The sequence below is a fragment of the Triplophysa dalaica genome, chromosome 4, assembly GCF_015846415.1.
Source record: "Triplophysa dalaica isolate WHDGS20190420 chromosome 4, ASM1584641v1, whole genome shotgun sequence".
Classification (NCBI taxonomy): Eukaryota; Metazoa; Chordata; class Actinopteri; order Cypriniformes; family Nemacheilidae; genus Triplophysa; species Triplophysa dalaica.
The window spans coordinates 10322233-10347009 of record NC_079545.1 but is presented as its reverse complement, the minus strand read 5'-3'; the positions used below and the strand labels follow the sequence as shown (position 1 = coordinate 10347009).

At 38.2% G+C, this 24777-nt stretch overlaps 1 protein-coding gene across 1 annotated transcript in view; it reads right to left on the bottom strand.

Annotated features, from left to right (window-relative positions):
* tenm1 (teneurin transmembrane protein 1) overlaps positions 1 to 24777 on the bottom strand; it is a 130359-nt gene that overhangs the window by 94304 nt on the left and 11278 nt on the right. The window contains exons 2-3 of the mRNA XM_056745641.1: positions 9387 to 9661; positions 5249 to 5512 (exon numbers count right to left, since the gene is read on the bottom strand). Coding sequence (XP_056601619.1) covers positions 5249 to 5512; positions 9387 to 9600 — 478 coding nt within the window. The 5' untranslated portion in view covers positions 9601 to 9661. The remainder of the gene's footprint in view (positions 1 to 5248; positions 5513 to 9386; positions 9662 to 24777) is intronic.

The window sequence follows — 24777 nt, the reverse complement described above, 5'->3', positions numbered from 1 at the left end:
CTAGCATTTCATTTATATCTAGGAATCCATTTCTAATGTTTGTCAAGATTCCCTGCACTTTCACTGCATTTAGTTTTACAAGACTCCTCTTTGAGATGCTTGCATTTTTTTGCGCCTACTGTACATTTATGAACAGAGAAACCTCTTTTAAGATGGGAAAAACAAATATATTTATAATATACAATATACAAATTATGTTTATAATGTTGTTAATTCCTGCACCGATCCGTCTGTCAATCTCCCGTTCCATCCTTCCCTCACTCGAGAACAAGACCCCCAGATACTTGAACTCCTCCACTTGAGGCAGGAACTCTCCACCTATCTGAAGTGAGCAAGCCACTTTTTTCCGGCTGAGAACCATGGCCTCAGATTTGGAGGTGCTGATTCTCATCCCAGCCGCTTCACACTCGGCTGCAAACCGTCCCAGTGCATGCTGAAGGTCCTGGTCTGATGGGGCCAGCACGATGACATCATCCGCAATGTTCATGAGTGAGGGAAGGATGGAACGGGAGATTGACTGACGGATCGGTGCAGCTTCTGCAGTAATGGTCTGTCGTGGTCTGTCGTGGTGAAGAAGGAGCTGAGCCGCAAGCCGAAGCTCTCGATTTACCGGTCAATCTACGTTCCTACTCTCACCTATGGTCATGAGCTGTGGGTCATGACCGAAAGGACAAGATACCGGATACAGGCGGCCGAAATGAGCTTTCTCCACAGGGTGGTTGGGCGATCCCTTAGAGATAGGGTGAGAAGCTCGGTCACTGGGGAGGAGATCAGAGTAGATCCACTGCTCCTCCACATCGAGAGGGGCCAGCTGAGGTGGCTAGGGGCTTCTTTTTTCCGGATGCCCCCTGGACGCCTTCCCGGGAAGGTGTTCCGGGCATGTCCCACCGGGAGAAAACCCCGGGGAAGACCTAGGACACGTTGGAGGGACTATGCCTCCCGGCTGGCCTGGGAACGCCTCGGTGTCCCCCCGGAAGAGCTGGAGGAAGTGTCTAGGGAGAGGGAAGTCTGGGCATCCCTGCTTAGACTGCTGCCCCCGCGACCCGGCCCCGGATAAGCGGAAGAAAATGGATGGATGGAATGGATGTTGTTAATTGTTTATTTAAAATATGTGTATAGTTTCATGGTCACTAATATTCTTTCCGTAGAATTTATAAACCCGACCAGCAAACTCGGAAGGGGCAAAAAATGTGATAGCAATTTATCACTTTCTTCATTCTTTTGGCCTGCACAAGTTTTTTGGATTTTGGTCGAATTTGAAAAAATATGTTGCCCTCATCACACGTTCACAATGCTCCAAGTCGTAATTAAACATCTAAAAGGATCTTTATTTTTCAACGTTTTCTGAGAGGTGCACACTACAAAGTCTCTACTAATACGAAGAGTATTAGGAGAAAGTCTCTCCAAATAAATACGCGTGTCCTTTGGATTTAAAACATGTAGGATTGAGCAAATAAACTGTGGGACTGATGTTACAAGAGTAATTAAGAGAGATAAAGTGCAGGACCTGATTAATGCGAGTTATAAGAGCTCTAAAAGGGTAAAAAAAAAAAGAGTTATTAAGAGCTTTCATAAAAAAGAAAGTTCAAAAAGCAGATCACATACAAGCAATTCAAAAGTAATCGGCGCGGCTCCTGATGACATAATGTCACTCGGTCACTGAAACCAAACTTTTCTGAAAACTTCTGCCAGGGTGAAGATTTTTAGAAACTCCGGATTCAGTGTTGTCGTGTAGACGGTGAAACCAGAGATTTGGGCCTATGACGTTGGAATGTGTGCCGTAATCTCCTTTGTCTGGCGTCTGACGTCAGATTCCAGACTTCTGATTTGCCAACTCTGCTTTATGGTTAGGGTTTTAAATCCACTTGTTGGTTTGGCAATCATTTGACAGCGCTTTATAGCATGTTTTTGCGTTTTCTTGTTGATGCGGGGTTTAAAACAAAGAAAGCAAAAACTATATAACATTATGATCACATGGGTGAACTGAGTAATACATATAAACGCCATTTCTCTTGATTCAAGACCATACTTGGCTCGTCCCTTTGAGCAATGCTTTTCATGGGTGCAAACATTACGTTTAGAACACGTGACTTTGGTTGGCCCAGAGACCCAAAAAGACAATGCTGTTAGCTGCTATCTTTATTCTGACTGGCTAAACGAATCCAGGTGCTGGAACAAAGACGTTTCAGACACTCGAGAGTAGACGCCTAAGACCCCCCCCCCATGGAAAAAAATTATTCAGATTTACACGATTCATAACAATGACCTATTTTTGATTCAAAACGGCAAATTTCGACAAAAAGCAGCTAGTTTGCAGGTATGATAAACATACTATGGAAAGGTATTTTATCATTATCAGTTTGAAGTCTCACCCTGGTGTAGCCATTTATTTTGGGTTCCCTTAAAGACTTGGCCTAGACAAAAGAAATGTTATGGGTGCCAAAACTGAAAACAGATTGCACTCACATATTTTACAATAGGCTTTTTATTTTATAAACTTCTGATTAGATCATTTTAGTCAAGTGATTCTAAAAATTTAAAGGGGAGTTTTTTCTACTTTAGCACAATGTAATATAAATCATAGGGATCCACAGAATGTGTCTGTGAAGTTTCAGCTCAAAATACACCACAGATCTTTTATTATACCATGCACTAATTGCCCAGTTTTGCATGTGACGAGAAACGCGCTGTTTTGGTGTGTGTGTATTTAAGTGTAAATGAGGTGCTAGTCTCCGCCCCCTTTTCAGCAGAAAAAGCAGCCAGGGGTGTGAGCCTCTGCTTCCAACGACAAAACAAGAAAGAAGGGTCACATAAAGCGAATGAGAAACAAGGTCTTGTCTTTAAACACGCTTTTTCTCTATAAGCAAACAGACTCCCAATATGATATACAAATTATTTTCTCTCCCTTTGTCTCTCTATGAAAGTGTACTGTATATGTTTGTGTAATATAATTAAAAATATATATATTGAAAAATTACAAAAAAGCCTTAACATTTAAAAAGAATCGGCTGATGGATTTCTAGGGTTTTGCGTATTTATGTATTAAACACATAAGTATTTATGAATATTTTAAATGAATTTTTTATGAATTTGTTTTATTTATAAACAAAAATATTTATGTAAAATTATTAGTGGTGGGCATAGATTATTATTTTTTAATCTAGATTAATCTTGGAATTAATCTAGATTAATCTAGAATAAAATGGCTCATTTGAATTCTGCCGAAGGCATTCAGAATATGTGTGCTACCCAAATAATGACTAAAAGTAAGTCTTTGAGAACGGGTGTCTGAAGCCAGGTGGCGCATTAGACCAGGGCCTCATCTCCTGTTTCCAAAATGCATCACAAACTGCTTGAGAAAGCTGTTCTATTATGATAATTGGTGATGAAAATAAATTATGTTCAATAAGATGTACTTGTGTTTACTTCCGCATTAGCTAAGGGATGCTTTGCTTTTAGGTGGTACTTGAGACTGGAAGAGCTCCTACAGTACATATACATTTAGTAATTTAGCAGACACTTTTATCCAAAGCAATTTACAAAGAGTTTAGGGAGCAACAAGCGATATGTCATACAGGAGCCATAATGCATTAGATCTCAATACAAAGTTACTGGTTTCAACTAAAGCTAGACCACTACCTGTTGAGAGAAAGTTTTTTTTTTTTAAACCAATTCCGCATTGCACAAGGTGCAAACAACCTTAGTCTTGTCGATGTTTCCATTGGGAAGCTTCTTAAAAATACATTTTCCCTGAAGCAACCCGGCGGCTTCAAAGCTGCATCCATGTTAGCACGTCACGTTTGATGTAGTAATTTCACAGTAACGTTCTGTTGTGTTCGGACCAAATGCGAATGGCGCGTAACGCGAGAGTGATTTACATGTTAAGTCAATGCAAAGACGCGATAGACCTACTTGCGGCGCGAATGAAGCCCTGGTCATGAGATGATGAGGTGGCGCGAATGATGCGAATGACGCGAATCACGCGAGTTGAAAAATCTCGTTCTCGCCCCGTACAGTGCAATTAAGCTAGGTATACATCCGCACTAAAATATTAAGGTGAAAGTCATCATAGCTTGCATAGTTAGACCCAGCCCCCAACCCAACTTTGAGAATAGATTAACGGCTACATTTTTTTTATCGCGCGATAAGAGTCTCACGTTAATTCAGCACGTTAACGCCGTTAACGGCCCACCACTAAAAATTATATATATATATATATATATATATATACACACAAGTGGTAGCATTTTAGGCTCCTGTCATCGTTTATATTTAATGTTTATACTCAGCAGACACTTTTACATCAAAGTAACTCAGTAAGGGCGTACATTATGAAAGGGGATAAAAAATGCAAAGCAGATAGCAAATACGAGTCAAGTGCTAAAGTTAAAACACGAAAACACTACAAGTGCCAACACAAATCTAGTGCAGATAAAGTGCTTAACGGAAAGTACATGAACGACTCTTAGGGTTCAAATGTGACTCTTTGTAGTTGAAGGGAAGTTATGATTTTGTCAGCAGGAAAGGTCAAAAGATTTCCGTAGTAAGTCAGTCAGCTGTAGTCAACAGTAGTGCAGGAATCAAATCTTAAAGGAGTTCACACAAAGATGAAAATATTGTCATTATTTACACACCCTCACGCAGTTCCATACCAGCACGGTATGATGAATTAACTTGAAAATATTGAAATACCTAAGGGTGAGTAAATGAAGGGTGAATCATGTTTTATTGGTGAGCTGTACCTTTAAGACAGGAGAAAATTCAAAATCCTTAATTTATGAAGGAAGAAGGAAGAGGGCAGGACACGACCAGATGTATCCAATAATTACCAAGACGATGCCCGCAGGGGTCAATAAAATAAAACCTTATGTATGTGTGTTTAACAATAATATAACCTTAATGTGTGTGTGTGAGTATGTGCATGGGATAATGGAGTGTAGTTTACACGTCAAATGTAGTTATTAGAGCTCCACATAAATATTGCATCAGTGAGTAGCGTAGAGGAAATTGTGTGTGTGTGTGTGCGTGTAGATAGATTGGTAGGTCTGGAGATACTGCATGTGCATCTCCCTCTGCGGCAACTCTCATTAAAATTGTAAAGTCATACACTGATGAGGGCACTTTAGAGTAACCCTCATGCACGCGCACACACACATATGAAAATATAAAATGAAATATCATTTATACAACATCATTATCACAATCTGGTTGACCTATAAAAATCTCTCCAACGTCTTGTATCTCATACCGTTCTCTGGCTCAGACTTGCGCTCCTGTTCCGTATCGGTGAGGGACAGAACCGAGTTCGCCCGGCTCGACAGGCAAGAACTGTGTTCCGACTTGACTTCCTGCATCCATAACCGCAAGGCGTGGTCGGGAGAGGCACCGCCCTCTGATTCAGGATCTGAGGCAACACCTGAAGACAAGCCCCCCGGGTATGCAAGCTCCTGATTGGCTGCGTGAAGCTCCGTCTGGAAATCAGGAAATGCAGTCTGGCAGGGGTCCTTAAAATCTAAGAAACCGAAAAGAAAGAGGTATACAGACATTTATTTTATCGAACACGCAAATCAAAGTTTTACAGATGCAAGCTAGTGGAATAGAGTTCAAAGCTGAACTTTCTGCAGAGATTTCCCGAGCCATACTGAGAAACCATTTTCTTCTCCCTTCAGAGATGAGGAATAGCTTGGAAAACAACTAATAAATATTTGACAAAAGGTATTTTGCTGTTAACAGCACAAAATGTGAAAACCATTTTAATTCCTTCAAGAATATCAGAGAGAGAAAGAGAAATGAGGGCTTACACACACTTGACGGTGTGCACTTGCGCTACTTCCCTCATTTGCACACTGATGAGCATAGATACTTTAAAAATCATGATTAGATTGGTAAATTTAGTCCCTAGATTTCTTTTGTTTGACTTATTAGTGATCCTTATTAGATCCATACCGATTACCTTTCATCTCATACAAGCACATATCTACATATGAATATACATTTTCTTGCTTTTCTTGTGTGTGAGACAGAAAGAGAAAGCAGCAAGCTCTTTACTTGAGTGTCCTCAAGCATTCTCTACTCCACCTCTCTGACTTCTGTCTCTGTGACGACCCCTCTCACCGCTCTCCCTGCTCTAATCATCTCAGTACTAATTGCCCACGATGCACTTCTCCGTCCTTCACTGAGAACATGACCCCCACGCTTCTTGGCCTGACCCACACACACATACGCACACTCAAACACACATCGTCTATGCGCAGACATAGATGGAAAAGTCAGGGTAGTAGGCTTGGGTGTCTGTTTTCATCTTTCTCTCTCTCTCCCCTCTACCAGTCGTTCCTTGTAAAGCTGTTTCCGTGGTAACAGGAATAGAATGTTTTGTTCAGCATGTAGCATTTGAATGATTCCATAGAGGAAACGAAAATCCTCACTGTAACCTGTTCGAAACGCTGGCGTGCGTTAATCACACGATGCATTAACATTACTCTCGTACCACACCAAACAGACAAAACACACAACAGGCATATGACAACTAATAAGTCAAACACAACAAACCTATAGAATAAAAACATACCAACTAATCAATACATATCCATTTATCTGGCTATCTATCAATCTATCCGCTAACAATAACATGAATGTTTTTAAAGGCAGGTGCAGAAGGTACAGCTATGCTCATCGGCGTGCTGTATGTGCTTGTTTATGTCGTTTAGATATGGGGAATTTCTTAATTAATGGAAATATTTTTCCCTCGAGACAAGTGGAGGGGCCTCCATGAATGTGGAATATCAAAGAGAGCAGAAAAAAGGGTGAAATACAAACAATATTTTACAATTTAAATTGTGTATCATTATTCAAAAGTGAAACACACAAAGAGCCCTTAATTATTTAATGGAAAAGTAGTGTTATAGTGTTTGATGTTCGGTGTGTGTGCGTGTGTGCATGTGTGTTGATGGATAATGTAAATTTTCAAAGTTTTCAAATAATTCTGTTTCTTATTAAATCACATCCCATATTTAATTAAGCAACTATCAAAGCAACAAACAAAATGTGCTGTCTCTAAAACTGTGATCTTTATTTCGTTATTTTACTTTTTATTTTACCTATTCATGGAATGTTTGCTTACAGCATGCTTACAATAACATGATTTTTCCTCATTCTCACAATCTGGTATAGATTTATGATTTTGCCCATCCATTGCTTGTTACTTATGCTAATTTAAATGTAGAAATGAAACAATAGAATAGGTAACACTTTAGAATGAGAGTTCATTTAAATCAAATCACTTTTATTGTCACTTCACCACGTGTGGTGAGTGAAAGTCTTGGGTGCGTACTCTATACAAAGTAGAATGCAGTTGGACAGACAACTGTATGACAAACAACTGTATGACTATAAAAACGCAAGTGAAAAAAGACAAAAAAGACAATATACATTATACACTTATGCACAGTACATACACAATATACACAAGATATACACATTAGACACTGAATATACAAATTAAATATGCACGTGTACACATGAACGTGTATGTATAAGGGATCAACCACATAGTGCACATAGTGCAAATATAGTTATTAATTAACATTAGTTAATACATAAACTAACATTTAACATTAATTTCAACATTAAAGGTCCAATGTGTCATTTTTGCAGGATCTATTGACAGAAATGCAATATAATATACATAACTATGTCTTCAGAGTGAATAAGACCTTTTTTATTACATTAGAGGGAGCTATTTCTATCTACATACACCGAGGCCCACGGGTCCTCTTGCATGGAATTCACCATGTTGTTTAGTAGCCCTAAACGGACAAACTGCTCTGCAAAGCGCATTTCTTTCGTATACGTTATCTCAATCAGCAAAGTAACAAAAACGTAACAATATCTTAGCCATAGGTTTTTTTAGTTAATTAAAAAAAACGACATAATTGTTTTTCTATCTTTTCTCTATCTTCTTTATCCATCAAATAGACTCTATTATGCATTATCAAATTTGTATTAAAACATTGTTTAGTCCCTTTCTTTTAATTAGTTCTAGAATATATAATTGAACACATCTTGATAATATCTTTATACATTTGTGATTGTTATTCTTATAATCCAGAATGAATTGTGCCCACTGATGACATTTGCCTGCCTGTGCAAACTGTGTGTTTTACCACTCAACTCACTAAAGGGCTTATGCAATTAAAAAAGCGGCACAGACAAAAAAATTCAATTTCTGTCTTGAATTAATGCGTGTCTTGTATGTGCGTAATTGTGAAGGACACAAGCTTCGATTTACAACTGTAATCCAGACACTTGAATCAACTTTTAATAATGCAAAAATTGTGTTTGACCAAACCGGACATCAGGAAACATGCATGGTGCTTTTCCATCCATTCATCGTCTATTGATGAATTTGTGTTGCATTGATCACTAGGAAGTTAACTAAACGTTTATCTTTATAAAAAAGCATGGCCAGTAATAGTGCAACGGTAGTTTGGTGAGTGAAGGGCAATCTACAACCTAATTTACATAGATAAGAGCTTTCACTGAAATTAAAACACAACATGTTAACCCAAATGCTTAAAATAATCAAACAGATCAAGTTATGTAAACTTAATTTGATAGAAAAAGGTCTACTTACTTAAAGAATTTAAGTTCCTGAAACACATTTTTACTTTTGAGTAAAGTATAATGATTATTTTTTATTAGCATTAATCTTTTATTTAAACTCAAACATGTTAAATTTATGTAATTAAAACATGTTAATTCAACATAATTGGTCGAGAACGATGTCCAATTCCCAGAATACTTTGCGTCAGACTGTATTAAGAGAGTATATTTGAAAATATGATTACTTCATGTATTTTCAGTAAAGTTAAAGACTTGTTACTCTTTAATGTTCACTTATTATGGATATTTTGAAGAGTTTGACATATTTTTCATTTTTGTTGTTACAGTTGTTTTGAAGAGTGGTGAATGTGAATTTAGGATGTGGGAGTCTACATGTAACCGGTAATCTCTAACATGTGACGTGTTACCAGTGGGCAATAACAGTGCAAATGCCAGTTTTTAGATCAGTCTCTTCTTCCTCATTTTGGGTTGCATAGGTCAAGGTGTATGATTTATGCACATTAAGACTAATAAAACTGTAAAATAAAGAAACTGAAAGAATTGAGTTTGGTTAACTTAAAAATACTTATTTGTACACTTAGAAAAGGAGTTGTGTGTACATAATTTCATGAGAAGGAAAAATGAAATATTTATGTCACAATTACAAAGATTTCTTAATTTCTTTAGTTTAACAGTAATCAAAATGTAAAAGTTTTGCTTACTTAAAACAAAGAACCAGTTTTAATGCTAAGATACAAAGTCTATTAAAACGGTTTAGGTCATACCTTTCTTTGGCAGCTCCAGGGGTTTCCTTCGGACTTTGTGGCTGTTGTAGGTGAACCTGCGGTCAGGCTCGTAATCTGTACGGATGTGCGGCTCTCTGTAGTGTTTATGATGAAGGTTTGTGCCATCCTCATCCTCATCCTCGGATGAGCTGGAGTAACTGAGCTCCAGGCCGGGGTGGGGCCGCGCCAAAGACTGGTACAGCTTCTCGTCCATCTCTGCTTTCTTTCACAATATCACACACTCTCACTAAACCGAAATACTCACTCAAAGCACACTGCACACACACGCAAAGAACAAAACAAAGAATAAAACGATGAAGTCGATGAAATGGAAAATAAACAACAGTAGTTCAAATCTACTCTAACTTTCATTTCATGGGGGCAATTTTTTAACACGATAGATGAAATAGCTTGAGAACAAACGGCTGCTTTGTAGAAATACACTTAAAGAGAGGCATAAAGGATGAATCAAAAACACTTTTTAAAACCTTGCCTTGTTTTACTGAAAGATTCATCGACCACCAAGAAAAGAGAGAAGGTCTCCGAGGACGAATGAAAGAGAAGATGGAGGGATAGATAGAACGATAGATGGAGAGTGTGATTAAGAGATAAAGAGATGCTGAGATAGAGGAAAAGGGAGGAGATAGAAGGGCGAATGACTAGGGGAAAAGGTAACAAACTCAAAAAAGTAAAGAGTGTTAATCAACTGTCCAGCAATGGAGCCAAACAAATAATGGAATTAACTTGCCGTCGATACACACTAGTCAATAGACATAAATACTTAATGTTGAATCTTTGCTTGCTGTAGTTTACACAAACAATCTTTACACGGACCACATGTTTTAATAAAATTATAATTTTTGTTGTTTGACTCTGTGAACTAGTGACAACATTTCTCCCAAATTCCAAATGAATATATAGTTTGTTATTTGCATTTATTTGCAGAAATTTGAAATGGAACAAATTGGTCAAAATAACATAAAAGATACCATGTTTACAGATCTTATATACTGCAAAGAAAGCATTTCATATTCATTTTCAAACTACACAATACTAATATTTTACTTGTATTTTAGGATTAGTTGAAAAATGAATATGATGGAATAGACTTGATTTTTCCTTTGCATTCTCTCAGTCTCATTGCTGTTGGGTCTTAATTAACTAATAAGGTTTGTTTCTGTTGTTTAATCAAGGCCCTTGAGGACAATCATTTTTTAATTAAATAAAAAGTTTCTTTGCGTTTAGTACTTTATAAAATAAATATACATTTAAAATAAGTAAACAAATATTCATTCTTATGTCAAGTGGTGGGTCTCAAATATTGTTGTAGACAATTGGGGGGGCCTTGGAAATTGTACATTTTACAAAAGCATCTGAGCGTCGATGGCTTTAAAGATGCAATTCCAGCCAGCTTTAGCATGACAGTCTCAATCAGTGTCTACACCCCAAGTGTAGCAAACATAGCATGCTTGCTGTGTAAACAGCATCGTTGATTATAATAGCACCCGTCTAGTTTTGTCACCCCATGATGCTTCCAGTAGACAAGGTGCAACAGTTACTGTGAAACTATTAACATGCAACAGAACAGCACACTGTCAGCAGGCCAAAACCCTCTCTGAAAGACCATGTCTTTAAATGTAAATCCATTTAAATAAAAAAGAGCTCCGGTAGCACTTAACTTGGTGTTTAGCCTTTTGCACTTAAAATGGAGTGAAGAAAACAACATGTTCTGCGCTTTTCTGTTCACTTCTGATCATGCAGAGTAATACTGAAACGCTATAATTCCCTATAAATGTCTTTAACTGTTAACATTCAAATAAGGCTTAATCCGTACATTAACTTTCTCTGTTAAGTCTGTATTGAACACAGACCTGAAATTGAATTGCGTCTTTAGTAATCACACATATCACTATAATGTTTATGTCAAATTAAAGGTGTTAAGTGTGTTAAACCAGCTTAATAGCGAAAACAAATTGATGTGTTTTTGTAGTATCACAATCCACATAAAAAAACTCTTACTTACTGTTTTCTGCACTTGGATTATGTGTAGTGATTAATAGGAAAATAATATTTAAGTCAGATAAGATAATGCTTAAATTGCCCTGTATCCTCTTAATCTTATTTACTGCTCCGGCATTGAGATCATCTCTCGCTCTCTCCAGAGAGCCCAGCTCCCTTTCAGTTCCCAGAATCTAAACGCTGACCGTGACCTTTCCATGACCCTTGTGCCTGAAAAGAACATTCAGCTTTCTGCAGAGCAGAGCACAGGTGGGGGAGAAAGAGGAGCGGAAAATGAGACGAGGTTAGATGGAAGTAAAAAAGAACGAGAAAAGATGCCGCTAAATCGAGATAAAAGGAATGAAAGAAGAGATGCCCATGCCCACAGACCGCCCACAGTCCCTGATGCTTATTGCACATAAAAACCGAAAACACTTTCTCGATCCATGTGCCAATCTGACTCTCATAAATAAGGACATATGGGTTTTTAACATACTGTACAGTCTCTACATATTGTTCACTAATTTAATAAACAGAATTATTTCCAAGACAGTCTATTATAATCACTGTAAGAAAATACACCAGACCTCTATAAATGCACCAGACCTTCTGCCGCAGTCAAAGGTCCGGCTACACAAGACTGGATGAAAGAGAACCAACAGACCGTACTGGGTGGAAAAGGAGTCAAACGAAGATGAAGACAGGGAGGGATGAGATATGAGAGGAGAAGGTTGTGAGCGGCGAGATGAAGAAATGAAGAAAGATAGAACGAGCTTGAGAAATGACCAGACAGGTTAAAGACGTCAGCAAGGTGGACAGGAGAGAGAGAAAAAGACACAAGTCGCCATCGTCTTGACGTTGATTAAACGGAAGTTAAATATTACCATCAAATGCTCATTACCCTGTATACTTCGTATTGCTCTGGTAATGAGTTACTAATTAGCTGACGCGGAAATGCGTGACATGACTAAGTGATGTGGGTGGGGAATGAGAGTTAAATCCCTGTCAGTCTCTGGCTGGCTGCCCACCTATTGGACGTCGTGCCAGAGCGTGTGCAAATTGGAGGCGACGGCGATTTGTAGACTGGAGGCACCGTCTTCGCGCGCAGACACAATTAATAGTCCATTAGTTAACAGTGGCGGCGATGAACTTTTATCAGTCTCTCTTGTTCTGTTTAGACTCCGCTTTGCCCTCTTGAGGCTGCAGAGATGTAAAGTCCAGCAATGAGATCCAACAGTGTCGCTTTCGGTTTTGATCAGAACTCATCTTATACGCCATCTAAAGAGGGCTCAGGGCCACTTAGGAAATCTGTGCAGGAATGAAAATACACACACGCACACACTTGAACCAGGCAGATGGGAAGAGTTCTTATGGGAGTGCTGAATAAGTCTTTGTAATCAGACGATTATGATGATTACAGTGTAGGAGAACAAACCGCCGAGAGGGGACACAAACATGGGCGCGAGCCCAAGCACGTGTGCATTGTGCTCTTAATTGGGTTTGCGCTCCCGACTACACAGTTTATATTCCGAGACGCTCTTCTCTTATCATTGGGCAACAAGCAATATTAAAGGTGCACTCGGTAAATTTTTCCTCATCAAAAAGGTTAAACACGTAATGAAATGATTATTACTTTGGAAGAATGTGTTTAAAATCATGTTCGCTCATGTGATATGCAGACTCGAGTCACATTGGTGGCACAATAAACGATTTTTATTTTAGATTAAGGAAGAGGATCCTCTTGTGTATAAGTCAAGAATACTCCAGGGTGAAAGTGTTTATTGATAATTGACTTTCTGACCCCCTTGTGATAAAAAAAGTTATATTTCTGCCCACTTTTTATGGCTCAGGATCAGACACGGGAAAAAAGTGAGGGAGGAAGAGGATCTGCGACCCGTTCGTTAGCTGTAAAACACGTCTTGTGTGTATCAGATTAAAGGGCAGAAAGATGGTTTCAGCTTGTTGAATAAATGCTCATATTTGACTTTGACACTCAGGGCGGCGGAGCTAACTGGGTCTGGATTGATTTTCATACCCGTGTTGATACACAACCGTGCATCTATGCGTCAAGCAGTCAATTTAGACGTATAGTCAGATTGGTTTATGTGTTGATGTTTCGACAGCTCAATGTACGGACGGATCGATGTATGGACAGTATTAACACTTGGTGTCGCTGAACTTTCCCCAACTAAACAAAGAGAAAATCGAAGGGATCTTAGTCAGGGATAAAGGGCAGAGAGAGAAACTGTCTACAATGCGGAAATCCTCACCTGAATACTAAGACCCGCATTAAAATCCTCCGTGTGTCATTGGACACAAACGTGTATTTTGAGGTCCGCATCAGGCGGCCACTTTTTATCAGCTGAGAAACGCAGTCAAAGGCTTTTTCTTTTCAGCAGATGCTGAGAGATTGATGTGTGTCTGGACCGCTGCGACGCTCTCCTGTCTGCTCTTCCCGAGAATGCCCGGCTAGACTACAAATTAATGCTGCGGCACGGCCGCTGACAGGAAGCAGAATGAAAGCACACATTACGGAGGTCTTAAAGTCCCTTCATTGGCCTCTCGTAAATTTTAGAATTGATTTCAAATTTCTGTTACCGGTGTTCGGATCCCTTAATGGCTTTCCACCTAAATCCATATCTAAAAGGCTTGTGAGGTTTCTTTCTAACGGGACTCCGTGGTCTTCTAACGCTGGTATCCCAGCAGTCTCTACCAAGACTATTGTGGCTGCCTGTAGCAAGGACTGCTACATACAGTGTGTTTAAACAAAATTGAATACAAAACTGTTTCTCCATTCAGACGGTTTATTACTAATTTATCATTTCTATTCATTCGCATTTGATCTAGCAATATTTCATATTTCCTTTGATCTATGCTCACATCTTCCTTTTCAACTGAATTTAAATCAGTCAATCACTAATTTTTACAAATAAGGTACTAATACAATTTTGACTGAATCTGAATTATGCTGTATTGAGTTAAATGCAAAATAGGCAGGTAGGGGCCACACCAATCACGTGCCACGCTAATGTCTCAAGATTTTAAAATATTGCCTTCCAAATATTGTCAACAATAACATTAGCATGATTTGACTGCTGGGAATCGTACAATATTACAGGCAGCCCATAGAGACATATCATATTCGCTCTCTCTCACACACACACATATTTGATGCCTCTACACACAGCAGATAATATTCATTCATCCATCTTCAGATTATCAGCGCAGACTTCCTGTGTGATTCTCTAAAATAGTCCCCCCCCCCCACACACACACAGCAAGACTTGACATTCTCCTATCCATCTCTCTCTAATGCCAGAGCCACTTCCTGCACTGAACGTTTCTGTCCCCCAACACACACGCACAAACACGCAAATTCTTTTGAGAAGAATCAGATCTGCAGCAGGAGAAAGCTCTTGCCCTGAGCAACTGCAAAGACGTGTCAAAAGTCCTGATACCACGAGAAATAAAAGCTGACAGCCCAACAGACAAACAAACAAACAAACGTATAGGCATGTACACACATGTACACACACTCGCAGTCCGTAAACATGAAAGTCAAGCACATGTCAGCTAAGAATATTTCTTGCTGGTGGCATTTCTCAGTGTTCCCAAAAAAGCAAACACACACACACATCTGCTCGTTTCTTTTTTCCTATGTAAACCTGAAGCTAGTCAGACATCTCTGGGGGTCATTTCTTACAAAGATCATCGCCATGGAGACCCGGGAGGGGTTAAGGAAAGGACGAAGATAATGCTCTTTTACAAAACATATATTCACATCAACATCACTTTTCACATTACTTTTTCTCGCTATCTCAACATATCACTGTAATTTCTCCTAGACTGTCCTCTTCTATTTATTTGGCTTGCCTGTAAATAACAACTCCTATAGACCACTTCACAAGATGTAACAACTAAACACTGGTCCAAAAGCTCTTCTGGTTACATTCATATTGATTAAATCTTAGAGATATTCGCTTAACATTTTGATTTGGTTATAAAGGTTATGTTGGTTGTATTTTGTTGCATTGTGGTAAAAAACAGAAACAGGAAGTTCTGGACCAAGCACTAATTAGTACCAAAGATCAGTAAGCACTAATCTGACAGGTTGACTTCAACTCAGTTTGTTTGAGTAAGGATTTGCCTTTTTATTGAACTGTACTTGGAACTCCAACACTAAAAAATAAACAAAACATAGTGTGATTGATAGCTCCAATAGTGAGTGGTTCTCCAACACTTTAAAGTGAAATAAAAATGTTTTTTTTTCAAGAAATATTGCAGCATTGATTGTAAATAGTTTTTCCCTGTGAGTCATTCTCTTTTCAAAATTTGTGTACCCTCATAATCATCTGTTAAATCGAAATCCTTTAGTGACAGTCCACCCTAAATTACGTATGTTAGACAGCTTGGGCAGAGCATCCGCTAACTCCTCCCTTTCAACTGTCTTTCTGCTTCCAGTTCCATTTAAAATGCAATAGCTGTTTTGATACATCCGATCAAATCACATAGAAGGACCAAAGCCACGACCACTACTTTTCAAATTCACAATTCCATTTCACCTGGAAATCCATCACACTACGGAAGTAAAATTGATCGCAACTTCCGGTTCACAGGGACTTTAAAACTTCTAGCTACGGGAGGCTAATCTTAAAACCTCAGACAGCACAAACCAGATCCATAAACCATGTACAGACTGTCTGATACTTGTCTACATTTCTAACTTCAATCTGATGGCTGGCTTTATACAATTTCCTCGAGTCAGAGTGCACAGGTTTATTGTCTGCCAGAACATGTCACGTTTACAACGTACCAGACTGCTTACTTTTAAACATAGAACCAGCAGTCGGATCTGCCAAAATGTGTGAGGATTATCAAATCTTTAATCTATATTAAGAATCTTTTTTTAGGCACATTATCTGTTTGAGGTAACTGGTAAACAGAATAACCCTGAGCACAACTGTGTATTCTACATTGCTTTAAAAGATAAGTTCATGTAAAAATGGCTATCTAATCATTATATTCCTCAGAACAAAGACATTTATAGAGATTTGGATCAACTCGAGGGTGAGTAAATGATTACAGAATTGTTATTTTTTTGTTATCTGTCCCTTAAATCATCAACTATATTGCCATCTCTGTTTAAAACATAAAACAGCAGGTCACTTTTTGTACTACATGGGTTGAAGTCGACTGGTGTCAAACTGACATTTCCTGCAAAATCATACATAACAGCTTTAAATATATATCACTGTTATAGGCTTAAAGTTGGAAGTCACGGTAAGGTAACGGAAAATTTGGAACCAATTTTTTTGTTTAAGATTACAGCTTCCAAAAAAAATCTACTAACATGTCATTCAGACATCAACTTCCAGTCTAACTGGGCATAAAGTACAAGAATTCATGGCGACATTTAAAAGTCTGGCCGTATGAAACTTAGGTATAATTTGAGCTTTTGGCAGGCAAAAAACAAACAAACACAGAAATGTGTGAAGTGGCTGAAACTCTAAGAGAAAGAAAGAAGAGAGAAGCAGGGACTCATTACAGGAGATGGCACTTGCAGTGTATTGTTGGGGATTGTCACTACACTATATTAGCACCCCTCTTATTAATTTGTTTGGTAAGAACGCATCGACCAAGAATACAGTGCAATTGAAAGTGGATGGCTACACACAGAGGGTGAAGAAAGCCATCGTATAAAATTTTAAATGTATTCATTCCATTTTTTTCTCAGAGCTGTCACAAGTTACCACATGAAAAAAATTAATTCAGTGATTTCACATGAAATAAAGACTTAACAACAGGCCCACGGCTTATACTGTATATAATATTTAGCAATTTGTGTGGATGACAGTTGTCAAGTTTAGAAACGGTGCTTTACCTGTGTCATACACACAGAATCTATAGGCAAATCTGTAATATTGTATTAACAGACGTCACACTTTATGAACACACTTTAACATGTATAAAGAGATGGTCCTCCACTAGTGATCACATTAATGTTTCTATGAAAGATGATATTACTTAGCTTCAATGATAATTACAATGCACTATACAGACAGTGCAAATGACTTTACTTTTGTTAAACGTCCCATCTGGGTTTGATTTATAAATAAATTACCCGTAAAAAGAGGGTCTTTCCCCATCATTTCATGATAAACGGGTGCTTCACTAGGGACTTTCTATGTGTGCGTGTTAGACAAAGTAATGTATTGTTTTTAAAACAAATATTTTATCATTTTGAATTTTTTACGATGCGTAAATGTTTCATTAAAATAAAGATTGCAGCATGCAGATAACTAATGTATGAGAAAATATCTTCCTTTTCTCTGATCTTTCAGCATTGTGACTTGGCAGATGTTGTCTATGCTTAAGAGCTAAACTGCTCACTAACCAAATTTAAAAAGTGAAATTCCATCACACCTCCCCTTTTAATATGACATATTACATACTTAAACCGCATCTGAATATTTCTAACGATATTCATACCACAATTTGAATTTTGCTAGTTCAGTGCGATTTTCAGTGCTATTTTCTGATCTGGTCTGCGTTTTCTGCATCGCAGAAGTTCTGCAAGTAGAAAGTCCCACAGCAGCAGCATTATATTTTCTTATTAATGACCTATTAATGAACCCTTTAATAAAGTGTTACCAGCATTGTTTTATTGAATAAATGTAGCAAAGCTTAAAGATTGGTTTCACCACAAAACAGCTGAAGATAAATTACAGTCATAAATGCCTCCGAGATAAATGCCGCAAACCCACTTCACACTTCAGAACTCCAACGACAGCCAAACATTTCTGAACTGCTTCAGGGAAACCTCAACAACATTTTGGCAGAAATTGTCAGAATTACACATATTTTTCTTATTGTTTGTATTGTGTTGTAAGATGCCACAGAATATGGAAATATGCTACTCTTATATGAAAAGCTGGACAGAAGGGACAGAGGTGAAATCAAATGACTGTGATGTCAAAATAGTCCTCTCTTATCTATGTAAACATATGTTTTATCTAACCATCTATTCTCCTCTCTCTCTGTTCCTATCTTTCTCTCTCTATCTCTCTCTCTTTCTTATGGTACTCTATACTCTTGTGTATTTAAATGGTTTTTGTCACCTCACCTCACCACCCCTTTTCTCTCTCTCTCTCCTGTTAGGATAAAGTATCTATCTGGGTGTGCTCATTCTGGAGGGCTTTTCTGAAGTGTTGCTAATTCTGGCCTGTGACAAGTGAAAACACTCCGACACACACACACATACACACTGCAGTGGCTCACAGTCCCATTTAGCTGATGTGCATGTGTGTGTGTGTGTGAGAGAGAGAGAGAGAGTGATATGAGAGCTAAAAGCTTGTCCTTCAAAAACTGTCAGCTCTGCTCAAGCTCAAAACAAATGTTTCTGTGTGTGTGTGTGTGTGTGTGTGTGTGTGTGTGTGTGTGTGTGTGTGTGAGAGAGAGAGAGAGAGAGAGAGTCTACAGCTCATTATGCATTTCCTTATTCTCTATTCTTTAAGTATAACTAAATTGTCGGATATTAATTGTTATTGCTATGCTGTTATTGTAGCAAAAAAACTAATCCAGTGATCCAATAACATGACTGTGATGTTCAATAAAGCTTGAACAAAAATAAATTGATATCGAGTGGAGAGAGTGAGTTGAACACATATGGGGAGTGTAGGTGTTGAGGGTTAATCGGGAACGTAGGAAGAAAGAGAGAGGGAGGAGGAATATAGGGAAGAAATGAAAGGAATGAACGTTAGAAAGCAAATGAGGGAGAAGAGAAAAAAGAAAAGAGATGGAGATGGACTGAGAGGGAGAGAGGGAAAAACAGTAAGGGATGAAGGAAGCAAAACAGGTTTTCAAATGGAAAAGGTCCCATCACAGTCAGTAATGCCGCCAACCAAAATGATGAAATATGAATTCCATAACCTCACGAAAGCTTCGAACAGAAGCACACACACAACTAACACAGAAGAAATTAGAAAAAATTACTCACATTTATAGAAGGAATCCACCGTGTTCTTTCTACAGTAGCCCTTAATGAACAAACTTCTCTACAGAGCGCATTTCATAAATACGTTATCTCAAGAAAAAAGTGATAACATGAGGACATCTTAGTCCTCTGATATCAGCTGTAGTGCTTCCAAAGAGGGGCTGTGGAGTTAGCCGTTAGTTGCAATTCTCAACCTCACGGCTAGATGCTGCTAAATTTCATACACTGGACTTTTAAGATCTATTACAATTTTTATTAATGAATCAATATTCATTAGAAATTGTAACAATTTTACTTTTTGACTTCTTGATTTTAATTGTCAAATAACATCAATATCACAAAGACAAGACACATGTGGGCTTCCGTATGTTCTGCTATTGATTTAATATGCTGTTCTAGTATGCAGCCCTTATCTCACAAATTATTTCTGATATCTCACAGCTTCAGTTTTATAAAGAAAATCAATGACCTGCAGTTGAAACGCTGGCAATTCAATTACTTGAGATTCCAAAAATCTCTAGCTTTTTCCCTTAATATTTTTGAGTCTGCTATCAAATGTTTTTCTGCCTGTGCTGTGCGTATGCACAATTCAGAGGGAACACTGCCTTGGGTGAGAAGAAATCTTATTAGTTTTGCCCATATAAAGTGCAGAAACAGATTTAAGGTGTGACAGAGGTAAATCCCCCTTGTATTAAGACCCGCCCACTAATAGCCATGTCTTCAAAAAAGTAGAGGTAAAAATACAACAGTTCCAGAAGGTGGACTAAGGCAGGTTGACCTTCCTCACCATTAAAAAGGCATGTTGTGTTCTATTGTTATGTTCTACTGACAGACCTCCCTTTTCCTCATAAGAGAAGGAGCAGGTGTTCCCGTTAGGATTAGGGGTATGCCCTGAATCTATCATTTAAATTTAAAGGCATAGTTCCCCCAAAATGTTAATTATTTGATCGTTTAGTCACCCTCAAATTGCTTCAAACCTGTATAAATGTCGTTCTTCAGCTGAACAAAAACATATTTGGAAGATTTTTTGTTATCAAATGGTTCTGAGGCACTATTGACTACTACCGTAGGAAAAATCTACTATTATAGTCAATGGTGACCCAGAGCTGTGTAGTTTCCCACATTCTTTAGAATGTCTTCTGTCATGTTCAAAAGAACAAAGAAATCTATAAAGTTTTAAAAAATATTCATTATAAAATAAATTGCCTTTTTCGGTGAACTATGCCTTTAAGCATATGCAAGCAGTGACTGAAGAACTGGGCAGCAGGTCTGTTCCGAAGACAAAAAATCCACCTTAACAAACCATTTTGATGTGTGCCTCACACAATGCTTGAAATATTAAATGTTACATAAAACGCTTTTATAGTACTTTTATTGTGTGTGGTGCTAGACAGCCACTGGCATGGCCATATTCGATGGCTGTACAGAAAAGAACAACTTTCTAGATAACAGATAATTCTTTAACATTGGAAGCCGACAAATAATATATGGCGGATATAACGTATCTAAATATTAATAATACAAAGTTCCCTAAGACTGAAACAAAAGGCAAAAAGTGGACAACTGCTTTTATTTGAAAACATTGACTACAGAAAACAAGATATCCATTAGTTCTCTTTTTTCCCCCTGAAAATCATGTACCAAGCATACTTTAAACTAATTAACGATTATTTATCCTTCAAAATTTTCTATTATATTTTTTATTTAATAAACAAATTAAAGATGTTCTTCAAGAGCAACCCAGATTTTTTAATAGCCATTTATCGGAAATTTACCATGCATCTTTAGTTTATACACACACACTATCCACCTGCTGAGCCCAGAGGAGGCACATCTAAGAGCACCTGTTAAAACACTGAGTGATCTAACACTGAAACACATCCACATCAAACACACACACATAGTGATGCATGCACAAAATCACACACACACTCGCACACACTGAGGTATATACACAATCCCCCTGCGGGACTAATCCTGTACACATACAATTCAGAATTCATCACCAGCCAAATATCTGCGATCAGAACTAGGCCAAGGCATGATGTGTGAGTGTGTGTGTATCCGTTATAATATATGCTGGCATCATTATTTTTGAATTACAATAAATAATGACTGGGGGGTACACTTTCACTGTCTTAGGGGTGCGTGTGTGTTTCTGAGTGTGTGTGAGGCAGTGGGAGAGAGCAGAAAAAGATTAAAATATGTCTCAAAGGTATATACATTTATTTGTGTGTGTGAGAAGTTTACTGATGTTGTTTGACTCTCTTTCATTTCTGGCCAGAGGAAAACATGGGCTCCGTTCACCCCACAATCACCTTCAATCGCTTTACATAAGTCGCAGATCATTCTGTCAGCAGACACACATGAAAGAAGGTAACGTATGTCACAAACACAGTTCCCTGATAGACAAACAGGATTTCAGTTTTATTAAGTAAAATGCAGAAAAATGTGCACAAGCACACACGGTGCTCAGGTTCATATAGACGTAAAAAGAAACACATCTACAGAAGGGCTAGCAAAGAAAGGCATTGCACGAAATGACATGACGTAGAGAGAGAGTGTGTGTGAGTCATTCACACTGGAGACAGTCAAACACTTTCTGATTACTGAGAGACTTAATTAGACTGTTCTTGTTGTCTGTCTCTCAGCGGACACAACGTAGCACTTCACTGCTGATAAGAAGGGTGAGGAGAAAATCTGTCTGTCTTCCTCTTCAGCACAAGAACTGAAAGTGTTTTCGCAGGTGTCGGGACTAATGACATGTAAACCGCTGAAATAATAAAAAGCCAATTTCTTTCATTGGCCCGCTGATAATTTTCCGGAGTAAATAACCGCAAAACATGCAAATCTCGTTTTCACCCGAGAACCGAGCGCGACGATCGTGCCAATCTGATACCACGCGATATGCAAATGGCTCACGCAACCCGAGCCTAGAATTTCCAACGCACCGGACTAATGAGGTAACAGTGCTTTATTTTGCCTCGTTTGCAATTGAATGGACTCGTATTTAAAAGGTAGGCAGGGACGCACACCTGTGGTCAGGGAGCCCTGGGAGGAAACTCCTGCCCCCTGGGACAGATGTTTGCTCATTATTTTTGAAAGTCACCGAGTTTTGATTTCCATCTTTACATGCTTCTCTCATCCAGCTGGTCGTTACATCCACAGAATGAGTTAACAACCCTCACAGGATACGAAAGCAAATGCGCTCTGATTGGTTAGAAAATAGAACAAACACACTCAGTTCTCATAAACTGGCACAGTAAAAAATAAACACACTATAAAATAAAACTGAATAATACATAATATGATAATACAACTGTCATAAAACATAACTCAATAAAAAGGTTGATGTGTCTGTGTATATAATAAATCAAAATGCCATATAATGATTTATTACAAAATGCAATTTTAATGAATTATAAATTCTCACAGTACCATATTTAAGATTTCATTAAAAAGCAATAAAACTCATGATAATATTATATAAAAAAAATACGAGAACCGTATCTTTGTTTTTACTATTTTACGGTCTAAAATATTTGAATTTATCGTTGCTGTCCATCTGAACCCTCTGACGTCCAAGTTCACTGTTTTTCAGGAAATGAAGAAAACACTGTACTTTTTAAATGATTAAATATTGTGTTGTGAATGTTGACATACACATTGTGTATAATATTGGTTAGATATTTGCAAAAGCAAACATTATGGGTGACATATAGTTAGGATTTATGGCTAAAAAAATTAAATCAAGAAATAATATAAGGTTTCAGAAGTACAGCAGTGATATACATCTGATAATACAGCAGAATGAACGCAAACTAATAATTGCTGGTGAATTTTATATATATATATATATATATCTTGATATTTTTCAGCATTTTGACAATATTTGATATTAATTCTCATAATCTATATTCAAATTTATATTTGAAGATCTAAATTTTCCATGTTTGCACTAAAATGTATTTCTTATTTATGCAAATAAACATATTTTCTAAACTGAACAAGTACAGCTAAGAAAGAAGTGATTTACATAAATATCAATCCATCCATCCATTTTCTACCGCTTATCCGAACTACCTCGGGTCACGGGGAGCCTGCGCCTATCTCAGGAGTCATCGGGCATCAAGGCAGGATAAACCCTGGATGGAGTGCCAACCCATCGCAGGGCACACACACTCACTCATTCACTCACGCACTCACACCCTACGGACAATTTTTCCAGAGATGCCAATCAACCTACCATGCATGTCTTTGGACCAGGGGAGGAAACGGGAGTACCCGGAGGAAACCCCCGAGGCACGGGGAGAACATGCAAACTCCACACACACAAGTCGGAAGCGGGAATCGAACCCCCAACCCTGGAGGTGTGAGGCGAACGTGCTAACCACTAAGCCACCGTGCCCCCCTATTTACATAAATATAACATCCACAAATCTATAATTTTTAAATAGCTGGTGACAGAGATTTAAACTAAAGACTTAAATAAAAATAGATCCGTCTATGCATTCTCATACCAAAAGTCATGACACAAAGTGCAGACGTGGAACCAGTCTTTCGAGATCTTAATGACCAAATAAAAAGTACATTAAATTTACTGCAATATTCATGATGTTAGTTTGTTTATTTCGGCAACAAAAAATATTGAACATATCATAAGTAGCCTAATTATAATGCATCAAGAATTCCCTCACAATGCATGACATCCAGAAGCTCGAAGTCAAGTACTAAAGTTACTAAGAAGGCAAATATGCAAAGATCTCTTAAGATTAAATGGCTGATGATTTAATCAGACGTGCTTATCTGAGTGAGTTTAAATACTGTTTAAGCTTTGACCCAGAGCACTATCCTCCATTCCCTCTATATTCAGCGTCTCTCTGCAGTAAGCTCCTTTCCCTCGCATGAGCGAACACATGACACTGCCATAATCGACAACCATAACAGCCCAAAAACACCAGAAAACAGTCGGCATGTGTGTGTGCGGTGAGACATTGACCTGTGACCCATATGCTTTGCCCTTACACTTTCCTCAGAGGGATGCGTTTCACTGGGAGCCTTCAAGACAATGGAGTGACTAAAGTCATACACACCTGACCCGTCATGATGAATATCAGCCCCAACACCACACACACACACACACAATTCTCTCTAGGGTTTGGATTCTATCATTATCTCTCACCTTGTCACGGTCAACCTGAAATGCGTCTCCCTCTCCTACTTTATCCCTACCTCTCTCTCTTTCACTCTGATTGTCTGTTCCTGCCATTTCTGTCCCAATGCCTTTTCATTTCTTTCTCAATTGTTCCTTCATTACTTGTTTTGAATTGACTCTCGCCAAGTCTAGAGAGGTGAGAATGGAGGAGTGCTGCGATAATGCGTTTGTCTTTACAGACTAAT